The 18,573-nt window shown below is 40.1% G+C and overlaps 3 protein-coding genes across 6 annotated transcripts; all 3 read right to left on the reverse strand.

The window, feature by feature from the left end:
• Positions 1-550: 550 nt before the first annotated feature.
• On the reverse strand, positions 551-17,824 carry LOC133713342 (uncharacterized). Of its 2 annotated transcripts, none has more exons than XM_062139348.1 (8): positions 17,820-17,824; positions 2,478-2,512; positions 2,169-2,287; positions 1,876-1,958; positions 1,585-1,706; positions 1,336-1,488; positions 1,069-1,162; positions 551-953 (listed from the first exon to the last, which is right to left on the reverse strand). In XM_062139348.1, the coding sequence occupies exons 2-8, from the start codon at positions 2,500-2,502 to the stop codon at positions 752-754; spliced, it is 798 nt and encodes a 265-aa protein (XP_061995332.1). In that variant the 5' UTR covers positions 2,503-2,512; positions 17,820-17,824; the 3' UTR covers positions 551-751. The 2 variants fall into 2 exon arrangements, with proteins under 2 accessions (XP_061995332.1, XP_061995329.1); XM_062139345.1 differs by lacking the exon at positions 17,820-17,824 and adding an exon at positions 2,633-2,690 and having other exon boundaries at positions 2,478-2,533.
• On the reverse strand, positions 11,368-14,909 carry LOC133713319 (uncharacterized). 3 transcript variants are annotated; one of them, XR_009847934.1, is made up of 9 exons: positions 14,703-14,909; positions 14,399-14,517; positions 14,034-14,116; positions 13,710-13,831; positions 13,266-13,430; positions 12,740-12,833; positions 12,447-12,648; positions 11,556-11,755; positions 11,368-11,465 (listed from the first exon to the last, which is right to left on the reverse strand). XR_009847934.1 is itself a non-coding variant. In XM_062139328.1 (7 exons), the coding sequence occupies exons 1-7, from the start codon at positions 14,725-14,727 to the stop codon at positions 12,447-12,449; spliced, it is 810 nt and encodes a 269-aa protein (XP_061995312.1). In that variant the 5' UTR covers positions 14,728-14,907; the 3' UTR covers positions 12,234-12,446. The 3 variants fall into 3 exon arrangements, 2 of the variants coding, with proteins under 2 accessions (XP_061995312.1, XP_061995320.1); XM_062139328.1 differs by lacking the exons at positions 11,368-11,465; positions 11,556-11,755 and having other exon boundaries at positions 12,234-12,648; positions 14,703-14,907; XM_062139336.1 differs by lacking the exons at positions 11,368-11,465; positions 11,556-11,755 and having other exon boundaries at positions 12,510-12,648; positions 12,729-12,833.
• Positions 15,175-18,425, reverse strand: LOC133713303 (uncharacterized). The gene is made up of 10 exons (XM_062139327.1): positions 18,407-18,425; positions 18,029-18,098; positions 17,959-17,994; positions 17,789-17,871; positions 17,534-17,652; positions 17,216-17,298; positions 16,991-17,112; positions 16,559-16,723; positions 15,743-15,830; positions 15,175-15,648 (listed from the first exon to the last, which is right to left on the reverse strand). The coding sequence occupies exons 1-10, from the start codon at positions 18,408-18,410 to the stop codon at positions 15,450-15,452; spliced, it is 969 nt and encodes a 322-aa protein (XP_061995311.1). The 5' UTR covers positions 18,411-18,425; the 3' UTR covers positions 15,175-15,449.
• Between the last annotated feature and the right edge of the window lie 148 nt (positions 18,426-18,573).

The raw sequence follows: 18,573 nt of genomic DNA on the forward strand, positions 1-18,573 counted from the left end.
GATTCAAAGGATGCAGGCAAGTTCAAAGGATTGAACCTGCTCTGATACCAAGTAGAAAAGAATACTTTGATTTAGGGTTTTCAATAATAATTCTATTCATCCACAAAGGGGTATATATACAAGGACAAGAGGAGTCGTCTAACCCTAATAGGAAACAGATATTCCTATAATTACATGATAACCTACCTAAATAGGAATCATAATTACATAAGATTTACAGCGATTCTACAACTGTGTCTTATATCTGTTGATTGCCTTCTATATCAAGCGATGTGATGTATTCACAAAATCGAATCCAGGTAGACCGAGACATTTTCACATCTTTTTACTTGTTCACCTTGATTCTTGGAATCAACTTAATGTGAATACTTTCCTTCTTACAGACCGACCATGTTCTTGATTGAATTTGGTTATTTTGTAGTAAAAATGCAGAGTGAACTGCAACATTTTGACTTGACTAATGCAGCTCATAAGACAAATTTCTCAAATTTGAGTTGATTGATGATAACATTATGAGGAAACCACTTCATCGATTCATGGGGCAATGATGTTTGGAATTTGGATCATGAAGATCTTCACTATTATTTCATGCACCAGATCATGGAAAGACAAAAAACTCGACATCTTATGATGGAAAATAGATTTTAAGAAGAACTCAGTCTCACAAGATAAGAATAATCATCGATCTTATGACACAGGAAACATGCACAACATTAATTTGAATGCTGATTGACTGGCATAGAGTACCTAGCTAGTTGGAAGAAGCCTTGTCCTGCTGCAGAGCTGCTTTTATGAAGTCCACAACAACTGTGTCTAACTCGGCTTGATGCGATTTGTAACAATGATCAGCTCCTTCTATAATATGTATTTTGTGGTTAGGTATGATCTTGGCAAACTCAAATGCATTTTCAACAGGAACGATCTCATCAGCAGATCCATGGACTGTTAGCACCCTGTATAACAGAATCCCCAATAAATTTAGTCATGCAGAAGATGCAAGAAATGAAAAATAAAAGAGAGAAGGAAACATATGAACAATCTAGAAACAGTTTATTTCAGTTTGCTTACCGGCAATCTTTGTCAATCTTGAGGCACGATTCACGCATATCAGTGCTTAGGATGTCCATCAAGCTTTCCTCAGTCACCCGAAATTTAGGACTTCCTGCAAGCATAGCATTGACCAACTGTGTGAAATTCACTCTTCCCCTACTGAAAGCATGTAGTCTTTTGCATTTATCTTTTAGCTACAAATTTTGACTCACAGATCACAACTATAAGTTGTACTATTTCTAAACCTCTTTGTCTGCCACACATAAACTATGGAGAGCATATTACCAATATCAATGAATCCTTCCTTTTTGATCTTCTCCATAAAGTCTTTCCCCAGGTGTCTTTCAATGCCTTTCTTTAGGTCATAGCGTGCAGAAGCTTCGACAACCGTAGGAATGTCATGATACTTTGAAGCATACAGGAGCACATCAGCGCCTCCTGAAGTAACATTGTGTAGCAATACGGTATTCTCAATATTGTTTCACCCAATATCAGCAGTTATGGATCTATCAAGTATCAAAGAAAATTACGCACCTTTACTGTGCCCGAAAATTGCATTAACTACATGGTTTGATCCAGAGAAGTGTTGGATTACAGCATGCAAGTCATCAGCTTCTCTCCTCATGTGACCAAACTGAAAGGCGCCTTCACTTTCTCTGAAACCAAAAGAACACAACTCAATCAGCAACATTGTAAGGCATAGATCGGAATTTCCCAAGACATTGCAAGAACTATGAGATTGATCAGTTAGGTCCACAGAACTGAATTATCACAAAAACCTCTGAAGTTCAAGAAGTTAAAATAAAACAATTACTACTGCCTTACCCATTTCCAGCGAAATCAAAACGGAAGGAACTAATTCCTTGCTTTTCCAATGCAACAGCAAGGTTCTCTATAATAAAGTGGTCCTGGAAAATCAAGAGACATAAGCTGTAAAAGTTTACCCAGACTGAATGAATTAGGTGGTTTGCATCAATGTTGTCTACATAGTCACTCTATAGTAATGTCAAGTTTCATTAGCGAAAACAACTCAAGCAAGTCATCTGCTCATCAATTCCTACTCAATCTGTAAAAATTAAGCTCTAGAAAGACATATAAAAAAAATCACAAAACCCAACCTTGGAGGCTCGGGCTCCATGGCACAAGATCACAATCTCCCTTGAGCCGGTTTCATGTAATAAGCCGACAAGCTTTTCACCATGATTGTTGGTTACAATCATTTTCTGCTTCTGGCTCACTGAAACAGTGAAAGCAACCACCATTAACTAATTTTCTCAAAACAATATATTGCTAACTTGGTCTAGCCACACAGATAAAAGAGTTCATAGTTTCAGTCTTTTAGATTTCTTATTTTGATGAAAAATACAAAAAGCAGCATGTACAATGTCGAATTGCTAAAATATGAGTGAGATAATGAAATTTCTTACCTAGCATCTGTGCAGCCTCTGCCATGTTATTCCAATTAAGATTCGTTTGTTTTGCACTGCCATTTTTGTGAAGAGTAAACTTGGTTAAGCGATCAGCACCAAATGAAGTTAAAGAATTTGAGAGCAGCAAGAAGGGAAATATGGAAATTAGTTACCAGTCTCTGCTTCTCGATCTTCACAGCTGACTTTGGTACCCAAGTTAGTACAGGACCGCTTACATATAACTATATAAGTTATAGGCAGCTGCTGACATAATAATCGAGTAAGATAATTATTTTTCACAACACGTCGGACAAGCATAAATTAAACCAATTTAAATTCAGCTTCGTCCTTTGAACTTTAGGGCTAAAATCAGTTTGGTCCCTGATTTTTTTTTTTTTTTAATCAAGATATTCCCTGCACTTCTAATTTCCATCACCCGAGTCTAAATTTCAAAATTGGCTCGAAATATGACGTCATGTGCTGAGTTGGAGCCGACACAAGGGGCCACTTTTCAGATTTTAGAAAGACAAAATGGACATTTCTAAATTAATCTAATTTCTAATTTTTCTTCTCTCTCTCTCTCTCTCTCTCTCTCTCTCTCTCTCTCTCTCTCTCTCTCTCTCTCTCTCTCTCTCTCTCTCTCTCTCTCTCTCGGGTTCACACCTCACACGCTCCCACTATCCACTGAAATTCTCCACCAAACTCTGGTCGACGGCTTGCAGATGTTTCACCAAAGCTGGAACCGCACCGCCTGCAACGATGATGTTCACTACGTCCTCTGCCGCCGAACGTCTTGACTGGAGCTTCACCAGCAACACTCCCAAACCGAAATGACCGGCCCCCAAATCTTCTCTCTACACCGAAAACCTCTTCTTTCTGGGCACATCCAAATCACAGGCCTCCCAAAAGAACAGACTTCCTAACAGATAACGAAACCAACAGAGCACGTCTTTGTGATTGTTTACCTGAGGATGGATTAGAGATCTGCGGCGGCGATCGGAGGTTAGGAGTGCCCCACCTGCAGGCATAACCGCTGCTGCCAGGGCTCTCTGGCTCGTCGGCCTCCAGCTCCGATTTGGTCCTCGCCCACAGAATACCACCACCTCCATCCCACCCCAAACCCTCGCTCGATTCCTTCACTTTGCAATATGGTTGGGCTTCGGGTCGAAGTTTTCATCGCCGGAGCTCGACTCGGAGGTCATGGAGAAACTAACCGGGGGTGACATTTGATGGAATTGAGTGAATGTGAGAAATTAGGGCTTTAATCGGGTTTGGGGAGATAGAGAGAAGGTTGTGCCTACGCCACCGATTCTGATCGAGGAGGAGGACGAGGAGCAAGATGGCGTGGTGTGGAGGTTCAGATTGAAGGGAGGTGGAGATCGAAGTGGTAGAAGGGTTTTCGTGGTCGTCGATTTAGAGAGAGAGAGAGAGAGAGAGAGAGAGAGAGAGAGAGAGAGAGAGAGAGAGAGAGAGAGAGAGAGAGAGAGAGAGAGAGAGAGAGAGAGAGAGAGAGAATTAGAGAGAGAGAGAATTAGAGAGAGAGAGAGAATTAGAGAAAAAAAATTAGAAATTAGATTAATTTAGAGATGTCCATTTTGCCCTTCTAAAATTTGAAAAGTGAGCCCCTGTATCGGCTCCAACTCAGCACATGACGTCATTTTTCGAGCCAATTTTGAAATTTAGACTCGGGTGATGGAAATTAGAAGTGCAGGGACCATCTTGATTAAAAAAAAAAGTCATGGACCAAACTGATTTTAGCCCTAAAGTTCGAGGGACTAAATTGAATTTAATCCAATTAAATTATTCCCAAATCCATGAGCTTGATTTTTCATACAAATTAGACTAGTAGAGATGAGGGATTCAGATCCAGATTGTTAATTGACTATTACATGAGAAGCATGTGCACAGATTAATCTAAGAAATATTACATACCATATCTTAATTAAGTAAGTTTTCATTCGATCGTTAATTAAGTCGTACATGAAAAGATGGTACGTACACTTAACATTATTCACTCGTTTCAATTATCAACAATCTGTTGAAGGAATATCGATTTAGTGTGCCTTATCAAACTAGAAGTAGCAATAGGAGAGAAGGTTCTAGATTTCCCAATCCTACACGGATTGGTATTCCTTGTAACATTAGAACTAGTACTTTGTAATCCCTATATATAGGGCTCCTATTCTCAATAATAATACACACTTCTCTCATCAATCTCTCTCAATACCAATATACTTAAACACGTTATCAGCACGACTCTAGCCACAAAAACCGAAACCAACTATTCTGCCTACATGCGTGCCTACTGCCCCAGCAGCCCCTAGCCCGAGCTAGCCAAGCATTCGCTGCAGCCTGCTCCTTGCGCGCCCTTGCGCTCCGTGCTGCCCGCCTACGCGCCCGTGCGTCTGCAGCCCCGCGTCGCTGCACTGCTGCTCCTACAGCTCTGCCGCACATCTGCTGTCCCTGCAGCACCTACGCGCCCCTGCGCACGCATCCCTACTGCCCCTGCAGCACCAACGCACACCGACTGCACCTTTCCCCTTTCCTGTGCACGTCCGTCTGTTTGCAGGCTCCGAAACATCTAGTTCGGAACCTCGGATCAAAATCTTTTCTTCATCAAATTGGTTCATCTCTGTCTCTTCCATCTGACCTCCGAATTTCAGCCGTATCGGAGTTATTTTGAGACCAGTACAACAATCAAAGTGAAAACTGTTCAGAAGAGAATTTGCTCCGAATTTCAACAAGCTTGACCTTATAAACATTCGCTGCACGCCTCTACTCGGATTGCTTCGCTCCATCACGCCTGCATCGACACGCGCGTGATCCAAATACATGTAAGTATTCAAAAGAGTAAGTTTTGAAGTTCCTATAATTCGGAATTTATATTTCTTCTTCTTTTCTTGGGGACTTGAAAACCTCCCTTCTTCTACATCCCACCTTTCTTATAACGTGGGTTCGATCATTGAAAAGCGGAATCGTGGGGATTCACGCAATTAACGAACTAAGAGCGTTCGTAAGACTTCGGACTAAGAGCGTCCGTAAGCATCGATTTACGACCATACAAACATCAATGTTTCGGTCTAATCCAATCATTCTTGGAAATCGATTTCTTAGTAGCATAGCTCGGAAATCTTATTAGTTTTCGTGGAAGCATTGACTCCGAAACTAACTTGTCCCTGTTTCATCTTTTCAGGATGTACGTCAAACATGAACAAACTCGATTTTGTTCCATTGGATTATGCAGGCAAAAGGGACTTAATTTGGGTCACTGATGTCGAGATCCACCTTATTGCCCGTGATTTATTGCATACAATCCAAGAGCTTTGTCCTATAGAAACAGCTCCAGACCCTCAAACTGAGAAAGATAATTCCAAGGCACTTGCCTTCATGAAACGTCACATGGATAGTGACCTACAGTTTGAGTTCATAAATGAGGATAGCGCCATAAAGCTTTGGCATGCGCTTCGCGAACGATATGGCAATGTTCGTGACTCCATACTTCCGAATACAGAAGCAGAATGGAAAGATCTTCGCTTCTCTGAATTTGACACTGTCATGCAATTTTATTCGGAAGCTCTCAGCATCAGAGCAATGATGCGTCTTTGTGGAAAAACAATCACAGAAGACCAGTTGATTGAAAAAACCCTCAATACCTTCCCCGTCTATGCTATGAGGTCCTCTGACTTACTCCGGACTCATGTAAATGCAAGACGGATCACAAGTTTTCAACAGCTTATTGAAGCTATGGCCACTACTGAAAGACGTGGCAATGAACTTGTGCAAAGAAGATTTGATAGGCTTCAAGATAGCTATCAAGAGCATCGTCCTATGGCTAGAGAAAGTCGCCATCGACGTCATGATCCATACGATCGAAATGCTCAAGAAGGTAATCGCTCAAGGCGACAATCCCACGACCGTAGGAGGCGTGATTTTGAGGGACATAGGGTTGGAAACCATGGAGCCAACGTTGGCCATGGGCACCACTTTCCAACGCCACCAGTCCTAGGGACTATGCATATTGCGCCAATGCGCCTCAATCAAGGGAGAATCCTCTTTATGGTGTCTATTTCTGATATGGAACGTCTGATCAATGGACCTGAATTTGCAATGTACCTACGAAGGTAGTCGCATCAGGGTGATCAAGACATCGAGTTCACAAAGACTTTAACTCTGGCGATGAAGACAAAATGCCGCAGATTTTTATAGTCTTTATTATTTCCAAGAATCATGTAATGGCAATTATGCCTTAAATCAATAAAATGACTTATTGTATTAACTTTTTCCCTCTAGGCGTACTCAAGAGTAATTGTGATGTCTAGGGAAGGTTTGATCTGAGAGAACGGTTTTAAAAGTGAGCAACGCTCCACCAAAATCTCGCCTTACCTTACCTGGTCACAACTAAATTGAAATTACCGAACAGATTGAGTGACTACGATTTGTCTATGGTTTGATTTTTATATTGGATTAGATTTTGGTCAAGAAACTTTGATGTAATCATTGGCTATCATAATAAAGTATCGATTTATTTTTCATGTCATGGACATATTTTTTCGAACTTTATTACTTCAAAGATATAAGAGCCAATAGTTTTCATGTGGAAACACATTGTGAGAATGGACAAGAGTTCCTTTGCATCACCTCTAATGACTACGGACATAAACGAGTCTTAGAGAAACTTATGTGTCGCTCTAGTGGGTTGTATGCAACCACTATTCGAGTCATTGAATCCAACCATGTCATGAGAGATGATTTATGGGATTCCGACACATATAGGCTTTGGCACGACCGTTTGGGACACCCAGGTCGTGACATGATGATCCGTATATTAAAGACTTCACACGGACATCCCTTTTTCAGAACGAAAAGAAGTAAAACTCGGTTTTTGGACACCGAAGGAGCCCCTGCGCCTCACGGCGCCGTTCACCCCCAAATCCGGCCATCCTTGGCTGGCGCCGCCTTCCCCCTGCGGCCTCAGGGTGGCATTGACGCCACCAAGGCTCCTTTGTCTCCAACTTTTACTTCTAAAGTCACTTGTGATTTTGTGGCTCAACCAAAATCCTCATTGGTTGCTTCTAAAGCCCATCATTCGTTCTGCAAAGCCTGCTCTTTAGCAAAGTTAGGATCGAGACCATCCTATGCAAAGGACACCAAAGAAAATATACCATTCTTGCAAAGAATCCAAGGTGATATTTGTGGACCTATTCAACCATCATGCGGACCATTTCGATATTTTATGGTATTGGTTGATGCATCGACACGCTGGTCACATGTCATGCTATTGTCCACAAGGAACGCTGCATTTGCTAAACTCCTAGCACAAATAATTAAGTTACGGGCTCACCACCCTGATCATCCTATTAAGTCTATAAGATTAGACAATGCTGGGGAGTTTACATCAAAAACTTTTGATGAATATTGCATGTCCATTGGGATTGATGTTGAACATCCAGTTTCTCATGTTCACACCCAAAATGGTCTCGCAGAAGCCGCCATTAAACGACTACAAATGGTTGCTCGAGCATTGGTGATGCGCACCAATCTCCCTATTTCTGCTTGGGGCTATGCAATATTGCATGCAACTGTGCTTATTCGTCTGAGGCCCACTGCCACTCAACCCTTCTCTGCGTCCCAGATGGTTATTGGGTATGAGCCTGATGTCTCACACTTACGCATATTTGGGTGTGCAGTTTATGTGCCTATTGCGCCTCCACAGCGCACCAAAATGGGTCCTCAACGACGATTAGGCATTTATGTTGGATATGATTCTCCAACGATTATCCGCTACATAGAACCCTTGACATGCGATCTCTTTACCTCTAGATTCGCGGATTGTCACTTCGATGAGACAGTCTTCCCGTCGTTAGGGGGAGATAAGAACATCAATGTTCAACAAGAACGACAGGAATTGTCGTGGTCTGTCCCCACTCTGTCTCATCTTGATCCCCGAACCGCACAGTCCGAAATTAAAGTGCGGAGAATTCTCGATCTTCAGAACGTAGCAGAATCGATGCCTGATGCGTTTTCTGATATCGCTAAAGTGACAAGATCACACATACCTGCTGCAAACGTGCCTGCAAGGATTGATGTCCCTAAAAACTAGAGGACATGACGCCAACTCAAGAGGATATGAGCATGGCGCCAACGTCCCCTCTCACAGTGATGGTGACGTTTTGGCTAGGCCCATGGCTCCTGCCAGGAAGCGCGGGAGGCCCATAGGTTTGATGGATTCTCGCCCAAGAAAGAAAGCGAGTTTGGCACAAAATAATCCATTAATCATCGATGTGAATAATCCATCTCATGATAATATTAAGGATTATGGTTATGTCCAAGAGACATCATTGGGGGACGCTCCAATGTCAGAACCAACTCCAGAGAATAGAGAGATCTCCATAAATTACACTAGTGTACATGAGATGATGGATAGAAATTCTATGGCGATTGATGATGCATTTGCATATCATATTGCAAAAGGAATTATAGAATATGATGATATCGAACCTCGCTCTGTTGAAGAATGTCAACGAAGAGCAGATTGGCCTAAATGGAAAGATGCGATCCAGGTTGAATTGGATTCACTAACAAAGAGACAGGTATTTGGGCCTGTAACGCAGACACCCCCAAGTGTAAAGCCTGTTGGCCATAAATGGGTCTTTGTTAGAAAGCGTAATGAGAAAAATGAGGTGGTAAGATATAAAGCCCGCCTTGTGGCGCAAGGTTTCTCACAACGCCCTGGAATCGACTACAAGGAGACATATTCTCCTGTAATGGACGTTATAACGTTCCGCTACCTTGTCAGTTTGGTAGTTTCCGAAAAACTTGACATGCAGCTTATGGATGTGGTTACAGCATATCTCTATGGGGATCTAGATTCAGAGATATATATGAAGGTTCCAGATGGACTTCAATTACCCAAATCAAGTGGCTCTAAACCACGGAGCGCGTTTTCAATAAGATTAAAACGCTCACTATATGGATTAAAACAATCCGGACGGATGTGGTATAACCATCTAAGTGACTACTTGATTGGGAATGGATATATTAACAATGAAATATGCCCATGCGTGTTCATTAAAAGAACAAGTTCCGGATTTGCAATCGTAGCAGTTTATGTCGATGACATGAACCTAATTGGAACTCTAGATGAGTTGAAGGAAACTGCTAAATACTTGAAATCCGAATTTGAGATGAAAGATCTTGGGAAAACACGGTTTTGTCTCAGTTTAGAACTCGAGCACCGTAGTGATGGGATTTTGATCCATCAGTCTGCATATACTCAGAAGGTCCTAAGGCGCTTTAATGAAGATAAAGCGAAGCCTGCGAGTACTCCAATGATCGGCCGTAGTCTTGAGCCCGGAAAAGATCCGTTTCGTCCAAGGGATGAGGACGAAGAACCATTAGAGGCCGAAGTGCCTTATTTGAGTGCAATAGGCACATTATTGTACTTAGCTCAATGCACAAGACCGGATATCTCATTCGCAGTGAACTTGTTAGCTCGACATAGCTCTGCGCCAACACGCCGCCATTGGATTGGTGTAAAGACCATTTTTCGATACCTAAGAGGTACGATTGATATGGGCCTATTTTATCCCTACAGAGAGAAGAGGAATGACAGAAGAATGGGATCGGACCCCATTAGGCATGGAGCCACCGTCCACCATGACAAAGTGGCCGGCCATATTGCCGCCAACGCCGCCACCAAAACCAAGGGTGGCCGGCCTCACCCTACTCCCCTCCATCAAAACGACAATGATGGGATTTGCTGATGCAGGGTACCTCTCTGACCCTCACAAAGGTCGCTCCCAAACTGGTTATGTCTTTACCATGGGAAGTACTGCGATATCTTGGAGGTCTACGAAACAGACCCTTGTTGCTACTTCCTCGAATCATGCAGAGATTATTGCTCTACATGAAGCCGTTCGTGAATGTATATGGCTAAGGTCTGTGATTCGACATATTCAAGGAAGTTGTGGTTTGAAGTCTACCACAGATGAACCTACATGCATTTATGACGATAATGCAGCTTGTATTGAACAAATGAAGTTAGGTTTCATCAAAGGCGACAACACCAAGCATATATCGCCTAAGTTCTTTTATAATCAGCAACAACAATCACTTCTAAAGATTGAAGTGAATCAAATCCGATCAGAGGATAATGTAGCGGACTTATTCACTAAGTCGTTACCTAAATCCACCTTCGAGAAACATGTGAAGAGCATCGGATTGAGAAAGTTATCCGAACTCCCACGATTGTAGCAATCAGGGGGAGATATCGACATCAGGGGGAGTTATGATGTCTACATGTTCGATCTCGAAGAGTGAAGGACGTGTTGTGCTCTTTTTGTCCTTCGACTAGGGTTATTTTTATCCCACAGGGTTTTTGTTACCTGGCAAGGTTTTTAACGAGGCAACGGATGAAGCGTCACCACCAAGTTTGAAGTGGCACAAGGGGGAGTGTTGAAGGAATATCGATTTAGTGTGCCTTATCAAACTAGGAGTAGCAATAGGAGAGAATTTTCTAGATTTCCCAATCCTACACGGATTGGTATTCCTTGTAACATTAGAACTAGTACTTTGTAATCCCTATATATAGGGCTCCTATTCTCAATAATAATACACACTTCTCTCATCAATCTCTCTCAATACCAATATACTTAAACACAATCGGGGATTTGCTCATAATTAGTGAAGAAAAGACAGGTTAAGGACATGTTTGCCCCAGAATAATTGGTATCACTCAGTTATCAAAATCATGGCGGCTAAGCCATGTCTTCTGATGCAGAGCTGCCTTTATGTAGTCCACAACTACTGATCGATGCTAATCGCCTAATTCAGCTTAATGTGAGGTGTAACAAACTAACAATCATTTTTTTGGTTCTTAAACTAACAATCATTTGCTCCTTGTAGAATATATATGTAAATTGTGATTAGGTATTATATGTTCGAAAACTTTAATACATCTTCAAACGGGATGGTCTTATCAGAAGATCCATGGACTGTCAAAACACCCTGTTATGTACAGAAATCACCAATAAACTAATCGGTCATGGAGAAGATGCAAGAAATGAAAAAAGACACAACCAAATACAGTTTGCTTACCGGCATTCTTTGTCAATCTTAAGGCATGATTCATGCATATCAGCACAAACGCGATCCATCAAACTTCCCTCGGTCACACGACTCCCAAAAGGGCACTTTGACAGCAGCAGAACTAAATGGGAAGGTTACAACGCTAAGTAGTCCTGAAGGGCAAGGCGATGGAAATACCAACAGCTTTGTTGCTTTTATGCTCTGCCAGTCTGCATTTAAGTTCACAGAGCTCTTCTTAGTCATTAATGATATGAGCTTCTTTTGGAAAGTCTTCATTTTTAGAGTTATTTTTGGCGAGTCAACTATAAGAGTTCTTAATTTGGCTAGTCTTCACTAACCAATATAATAATATCAGCAAAAAGTTTCTATTTTAACATTTGAATCCTGCTATTTTATGCTAGTATGGCAGTCATATAGCTCATAGGCATTTTGGGCATATGCACTACTCTAGGAAGCTTGGCTCTTTTCTGCTGGCCAATGGTATACAGCATTGTAGATCATAATGAAATTAGAACTTCATACCCTTTTCTTTTCAACTGAAAATCTAATCAAGCATTCAGGATCACAAAATGATTTTGCATGAGGACAGAATAAAGTTTCACATAAAGTAACGACCTTCACTGAACAACTGTTCAGTTAACTTACTGGTTTGCATCGTTAGTTCTCGAATATTGCATGCAAAGATCATGGCAAAGAAAATGAAATAACTTTGACAGAGAAAAGTGTCACAGTCAAACTGTAAAATTTTCTCTCAAGTCACCATGATAAGATGAGTTTTATTAATAAGCACCGACTTATGGCAAAGCATAATTGTATGTATCCAGCTACATCAAGTTCATAGAATCCCCAGCTACAACAGGTACAACTTCAGGAATTGATATTCTGATTGGCATAGAGTACCTAGTTGGAAGTAGTCTTGTCCTGCTGCAGAGCGGTCTTTATGTAGTCCACCACAACTGAAGCTAACTCAGCTTGATGCGAGGTGTAACAATGATTAGCTCCTCGCACAATATGTAATTTATGGTTAGTTATTATCTTGGAAAACTCCACTGCATCGTCCACAGGGATGACCTCATCATCAGATCCATGGACTGTCAACACCCTGTACATGAGTCACCAATAAACTTTGGTCATGCAGAAATTTAAGAAGACAAAACAATAAAAGAAGATGGGATTAATTACAATTTTCTTACTGGCATTCTTTGCCAATCTGAAGGCATGATTCTTGCATATCAGTACTTAGGCGATCCATCAGACTTTCTTCAGTCACACGGTAAGCAACACCTCCTACAAGCAGAGAATCCATTAAATGTGTGAAATGCCACCACACACATTGCTCCTTTTGTGTGTGCTTGCGTGCGTGGATGAGAGTCTTCTGTCTCTTATGGTTCAAATTTCGACTTTAAATCATAACTCTAATAATCAATAGTATTGCTAAACCTTGATAATTATAAATACAAAGGGATAACATCAGGTAAGCTGGATCGTCATCATTTGTTGACAAGTGATCACAGTAACGTGCTTAAGGAACAGATGAATTCTTAGGCAATAATCTGGGACCTTGGACATGCTTAGCATTGTGGATGCTTTTAGTGTTCAGAAAGTAACTGAAGACAAATCACAATAACTGAAAGGTTTATATCAATGTATTTATCCATTCCATCTCTGGTCTCAGATATGAATGTCTGGAAACACAAGACATAAAGAATTACAAATTACCTGTGTTATTCTTGATATCAAGGAAGCCTTCCTTCTTGATCGTTTCCATAAAGTCTTTCCCCAAGCGTTCTCCAATGCCTTTCTTCAGATCATAACGTCCAGAAACATTGACAACCGTACAAATGTCATGATACTTAGAAGCATACAGAAGCACCACATCACCTCCTGTAGTAACATTTTCCAGCAAAGTTTTTATCACATGCTACAGAAATACTGCGCTTTTATATGGTTTTACACCCAATATCAACAGCTATAGATCTATCAACCATAACTTTGGTGACAACTCAGCTGCTAAGACCATATAGACCTAAAGTTAACATATTTTCCAGACACTAAAATGAGTCTTATTCCAAATTTGCATGAATGACAATTTACAATAGAGTGCTTTCCTCTATTTCTATTAGTAAAATTTCACATACTGATAATGGGAACCAACCAACACACCTTTGCTGTGCCCCAAAATTACACTTGCTACACGGCTTGTCCCTGAGAAGTGTTCAACTACAGCATGTAAGTCATCAGCTTCTTTCTGATAGTTACCATACTCAAAGATGCCTTCGCTTTCCCTACAGACCCAAATTAACACAGCCAAATCAACATCACTGTAACCTGGAAATCTGAATTCACCAAGACTGTTCTTCATAACAAGATTGCCAACTAAATATGGGGCCACACTTGCAACTAAAAGGTTCAAGAGTTTCGTAAACACAACTTAGTTTCTTCACAGAACCAGTTAAATTCAAGAGTTTACAATTCTCCAGCACTTACCCATTTCCAGAAAAATCAAAACGAAATGAACTAATTCCTTCACTTTCCAATGCAACAGCGAGGTTCACCATAATAGGGTCGTCCTGGAAATCAAGAGATATACGCTGTCACCATTACCCAAAATGAAGCCAACTCAACTTTAAAGTTTTCTTATCTATACGCCCATGCTAATCACCAATCTATTAATGTAGAATTTCATTAATGTTGTCTACACAGCAGACCTAAAAATCACATAATATGTCCAAAAATCAAAATTCCATGACAGATTATAAACATATAGTCATATACTAGAGAAATAACTAAAAAATTAAACCTTTATCCTAATCAAGCTAGAGCTTAATTGAAAGATTGAAGAAAAGAGCAACCTTGGTGGATGTAAAACCATGGCATAAGATTACAATATCCCCAGAACCAGTGTCATGTAACAAGCCCACAAGCTTTTCACCATGTTTGTTGGTTACAATGATTTTCTGCTGCTGCGTCACTGAAACAGTGCAATTTTTACAATCTCAACACTACTCAACACTATGCACACAAATAACAAAGATTCATACTTCATCAGTTCATCTATATATATAGTAGTTTGTATTTATTGCAACTACCACAGGTCCAGAGCAACTCAAAGAAGGAGTATATTATATATGAGTGGGATATGAAGACATTCATTACCTGGGTTTTGAGCAGACTCTGCCATTTATTTCAAAATTCTCTTTTTAGGGTGCGATTTTGGTGAAGAAAAAAGCTATATTGGATGGTGAAGTCTTTAGTTCACTAGAGATCACTAGAGTTTGGAATCGCGGTCAAAAGACAGAGATATTTTGCCAAATAATTTCCGTCCGCAAAAGTCTCTCAAAGAAAGAAAAAAAAAAAGTCTTTACGGACGGATTAATTATTCATCAGAAGAAGCTTCCTATAAAAAACGAAACTGTCCCAATATCAATATTAAAACCAACCTTTGCCAAAAACATGAAAATGAAACACCACTTTCGCCTCAGCATGTCTTTCATAAAAAATTATTTGTTACCTACCAAGAAAAACACCTTTGATTCCTTGACGAAAGCCTGCCATCAATTTTATTTATTTTTTATTTTTCTATTTCTTTTAGAGAGATAAAAATAACAACAACAAATAGCTATCTTCGTATTGTTTGTTAACTGATGTGTGACGTTTATAAGACAATCCCTATAACATTGATTTGCATACACAATTAGATTGTAATTTTAACCATAATTGAGGTCACAAAGTATCTCATTTCTCCGGCACGGCACCAATTCGGCCGACCAAGTTATGGACGTCGAGGTAAGTCCCTCAATAGTCGATATTAGAAACTGAAATGACCGACTTTGTTATCACTTCAGCGGATCGAAAGAACCAACCACCAGGCAAGTAGTATACTTATTGGTGTAGAAGGACCAACTAAGCAGTAGCCTTGTCCTGCTGCAGACATGTCTTTATGAAGTCCACAACAACTGATGCCAACTCGGCTTGATGTGAGCTGTAGTTATGGTTAGCTCCCTCTATGATATGTAATTTGTGGTTAGGTATAATCTTGTCAAACTCTAATGCATCTTCAACACCGATGATTTCATCAGCAGACCCGTGGGCAGTTAACACCCTGTATAAGAATCACTGAGAAACTTGGTCATGCAGAAAATAAGATCAAACAGGAATGTTAAACAACAAGACGGATTTAGCTATACTTTGCTTACCGACAATCTTTGTCAATCTGAAGGCATGCTTCATGCATATCTGTACTTAGGCGATCCATCAAACTTTCCTCAGTCACACGATAACTTCCTGCAAGCGTAGTATCCATTAACTATGTGAGACCAGCATACCAGCTTGTGTAGGTGTGTGTCCGAGAGTGATTGCATATATATTCAAGGTTAGTAAAGCAGCCAGTCTTCAGGAATACCTCACATTCACTCTGCAAGGTTTGTTTATCTTTTTGGCCTTGTCTACTCTTAGGTTAACAAAAGCATCTACTCTTCAGGGCTTGTCTATCAGTCACTCTGCCTAGTAAATTATCAAAAGCATAGACTTTTGACTCACAAGTTGCAACTATCACCAGTACTATTTCTAAACCTCGTGGTTGCAGATGATTTTTTCCAAATTTGAAAAAACAGGTAAGTTGGTCCTTCAACATTGTCAATAGAACCACAATTCTCACAAATTTATGAAGGGAAGAAAACAGGAATAGAGCAATTATGGTACAGCGTACAGATAGTATAGGACAAGTCTGTTTTATACAGTAACACTGCAGATAACATTATACTGATTCCAGAAAGCGAAGGAATACAAACGCTGAAACAGTTGAAATCTTTATCTAGGCCATTTCTGCCCTACCATATGAGTTTTTGGAGGTCAAGTCTGTTTTATACAGAACACTGCAGATAACATTATACTGATTCCAGAAAGCGAATGAATACAAATGCTGAAACAGTTGAAATCTTTATCTAGGCCATTTCTTCCCTACCATATGAGTTTCTGGAGATCACCAAACATAAGTAGAATTAGCAAATTACCTCTCTTATTCTGAACATCAATGAATCCTTCCTTCTTGATTGTTTGCATAAAGTCATCTCCCAAGCGTTCTTTAATGCCTCTCTTCATATCATAACGCCCAGAAACATTGACAACGGTAGGAATGTTATGATACTTGGAAGCATATAGGAGCACAACATTACCTCCTGAAGCAGCATTTTCAGCAATGATTTTGGTATCAGATAAACAAATACTATGTTTTCATTATATACCACCCAGTACCAACCGTGAAAGATCTATCAAGTATGAACAATAACTTTACAGGAATACTTCAAGCCAACTCATGATCAAGACTCCACTAAAAGCAAAATTATGGTACTTTAAAATGAGTTTCACTAAAGCAAGTATGGTACATTAAAATGAGTTTCACTAAAGGCAAAATTTCACAAGAATTGCAAAGCAATCGAACACACCTTTACTGTGCCCAAGGATTGCACTTGGTACACGATTTGCCCCATAGAAGTGTTGGACTACAGCATGCAAGTCATCGGCCTCTCTACGATAATGACCATACTGAAAGGTACCTTCACTTTCCCTGAAAACAGAAATACCACAGCTAAATCAACACCATTACAATGTCTCTAATGAAACTGTTCATAGAACCTATTAAACTCAGATACCATGATTCACAGCCTTACCCATTTCCAGCAAAGTCAAAACGGAAGGAGCTAATTCCTTCATTCTCCAATGCAACAGCAATGTTTGCAATACTAGTTGTCTCCTGGAAACCGAAAGAGAAGGCTATACCATCATGAAGCCTACCCAGCATTATAGTATTCTCATGAATCCTCACTCATAGACATCTTCCTAATGAATTACACTATAATACTGAATAACAAATCAGATACTATATTTAACCACTGAAAATTTCATGGACATTTTCATAACGAACTAAGCTGAATTCAATTTCAAAAAGAAAGAAGAACTTCATCGTTCATACATGACAAAAGCCAAACCTTTGAGGATCGAAAACCATGACATAAGATTACAATCTCCCCAGAACCTGTGTCATGTAATAAGCCCACAAGTTTTTCACCATGTTTGTTGGGTACAACGATTTTCAATTGCTGCTTCACTGCAATTAACAAAGAAACCACTAAATTACTTGCAAAGTTTGTAACTTGGTTACAAGACAGCTGCACCCAAATAAAAATTCAGTCTCAGTTCTCTCAGATTGATTCTTGAATCAGATAGACGATGAGATTTCTTACCCGGGTTTTGGGCAGTCTGGGCCATTTTCACGATTCGTTTTGGGCTGCGATTTTGGTGAAGAGTGAGTTTTGGCGATGGGAATCTAAGGGAAGTTAAAGAATAAGAATTTGAGAGCAGCATTAAATTAATGGATGACTTTTCCTCAAGGGCCAAGGTAATGCAAGTTTACCTAAAGCCTTTGCTTCTCTTTTGTTCTGCAACACAGTGTGCAGAGCTCTCTTCACTCTGTCTCTTGTTGCAATTGGCCAAAAACCAAAAGGTCTCTAACAAATTGAACCCTACAGTTTACAGGATTCTCAACATTGCCACCTGCCAAGTTATACCATTGTTGACATTTCAAATTTGCATGACCGAAAGGTAAAAAAAATGGAACTTGGCAAGTAAAGGTATCTTCTTCATTCAATTAGGTGATTCATCAACCTTGAGTTTTAATGGAAAATTCAATGATGTAGAGTACATTCCTATCACAAAATAAAAATTTCTACAAATTCAACATGATCCATACGATGAGTTGATTAGCATAGCTAGCTATGAATGCCTAGTTAGAATTAGCCTTGTCCTGTCCAGCTGCTTTGATAACAGCTGAGGAGGCTAGGTTGGCTTGATGTGATATATACCCATGATCTGCACCTATATTTTCTGTAATCTGTGACTCAAACTCCATGCATTTTGATTAAGAGGGATGATTGTATCAGATGTGCCCTCAATGATTTTCTTTCAAAACAAAGAGAAAGGGAAAAACAGGTAACTGGACACATAGAGAGAGAGAGAGAGAGAGAGAGAG

Source organism: Rosa rugosa, chromosome 1 (assembly GCF_958449725.1).
Source record: "Rosa rugosa chromosome 1, drRosRugo1.1, whole genome shotgun sequence".
Taxonomy (NCBI): domain Eukaryota; kingdom Viridiplantae; phylum Streptophyta; class Magnoliopsida; order Rosales; family Rosaceae; genus Rosa; species Rosa rugosa.

What these genes read in the sequence shown, in the direction of transcription:
- LOC133713342 (XM_062139348.1), bottom strand. Translation starts at nt 2,502, where the DNA reads ATGGCAGAGGCTGCACAGATGCTAG. An exon ending in GGAAGGATTCATTGATATTG is followed by an intron (nt 1,163 to 1,335) that starts GTAATATGCTCT and finishes CTATGCTTGCAG; the next exon opens with GAAGTCCTAAATTTCGGGTG. An exon ending in AAGATTGACAAAGATTGCCG is followed by an intron (nt 954 to 1,068) that starts GTAAGCAAACTG and finishes TCTGTTATACAG; the next exon opens with GGTGCTAACAGTCCATGGAT.
- LOC133713319 (XM_062139328.1), bottom strand. Translation starts at nt 14,727, where the DNA reads ATGGCAGAGTCTGCTCAAAACCCAG. An exon ending in TTTGATTTTTCTGGAAATGG is followed by an intron (nt 13,832 to 14,033) that starts GTAAGTGCTGGA and finishes TTGGGTCTGTAG; the next exon opens with GGAAAGCGAAGGCATCTTTG. An exon ending in CAGATTGGCAAAGAATGCCA is followed by an intron (nt 12,649 to 12,739) that starts GTAAGAAAATTG and finishes ACTCATGTACAG; the next exon opens with GGTGTTGACAGTCCATGGAT.
- LOC133713303 (XM_062139327.1), bottom strand. An exon ending in AAGAGAAGCAAAGGCTTTAG is followed by an intron (nt 17,872 to 17,958) that starts GTAAACTTGCAT and finishes AACTTCCCTTAG; the next exon opens with ATTCCCATCGCCAAAACTCA. An exon ending in ATGGTTTTCGATCCTCAAAG is followed by an intron (nt 17,299 to 17,533) that starts GTTTGGCTTTTG and finishes TTCGGTTTCCAG; the next exon opens with GAGACAACTAGTATTGCAAA.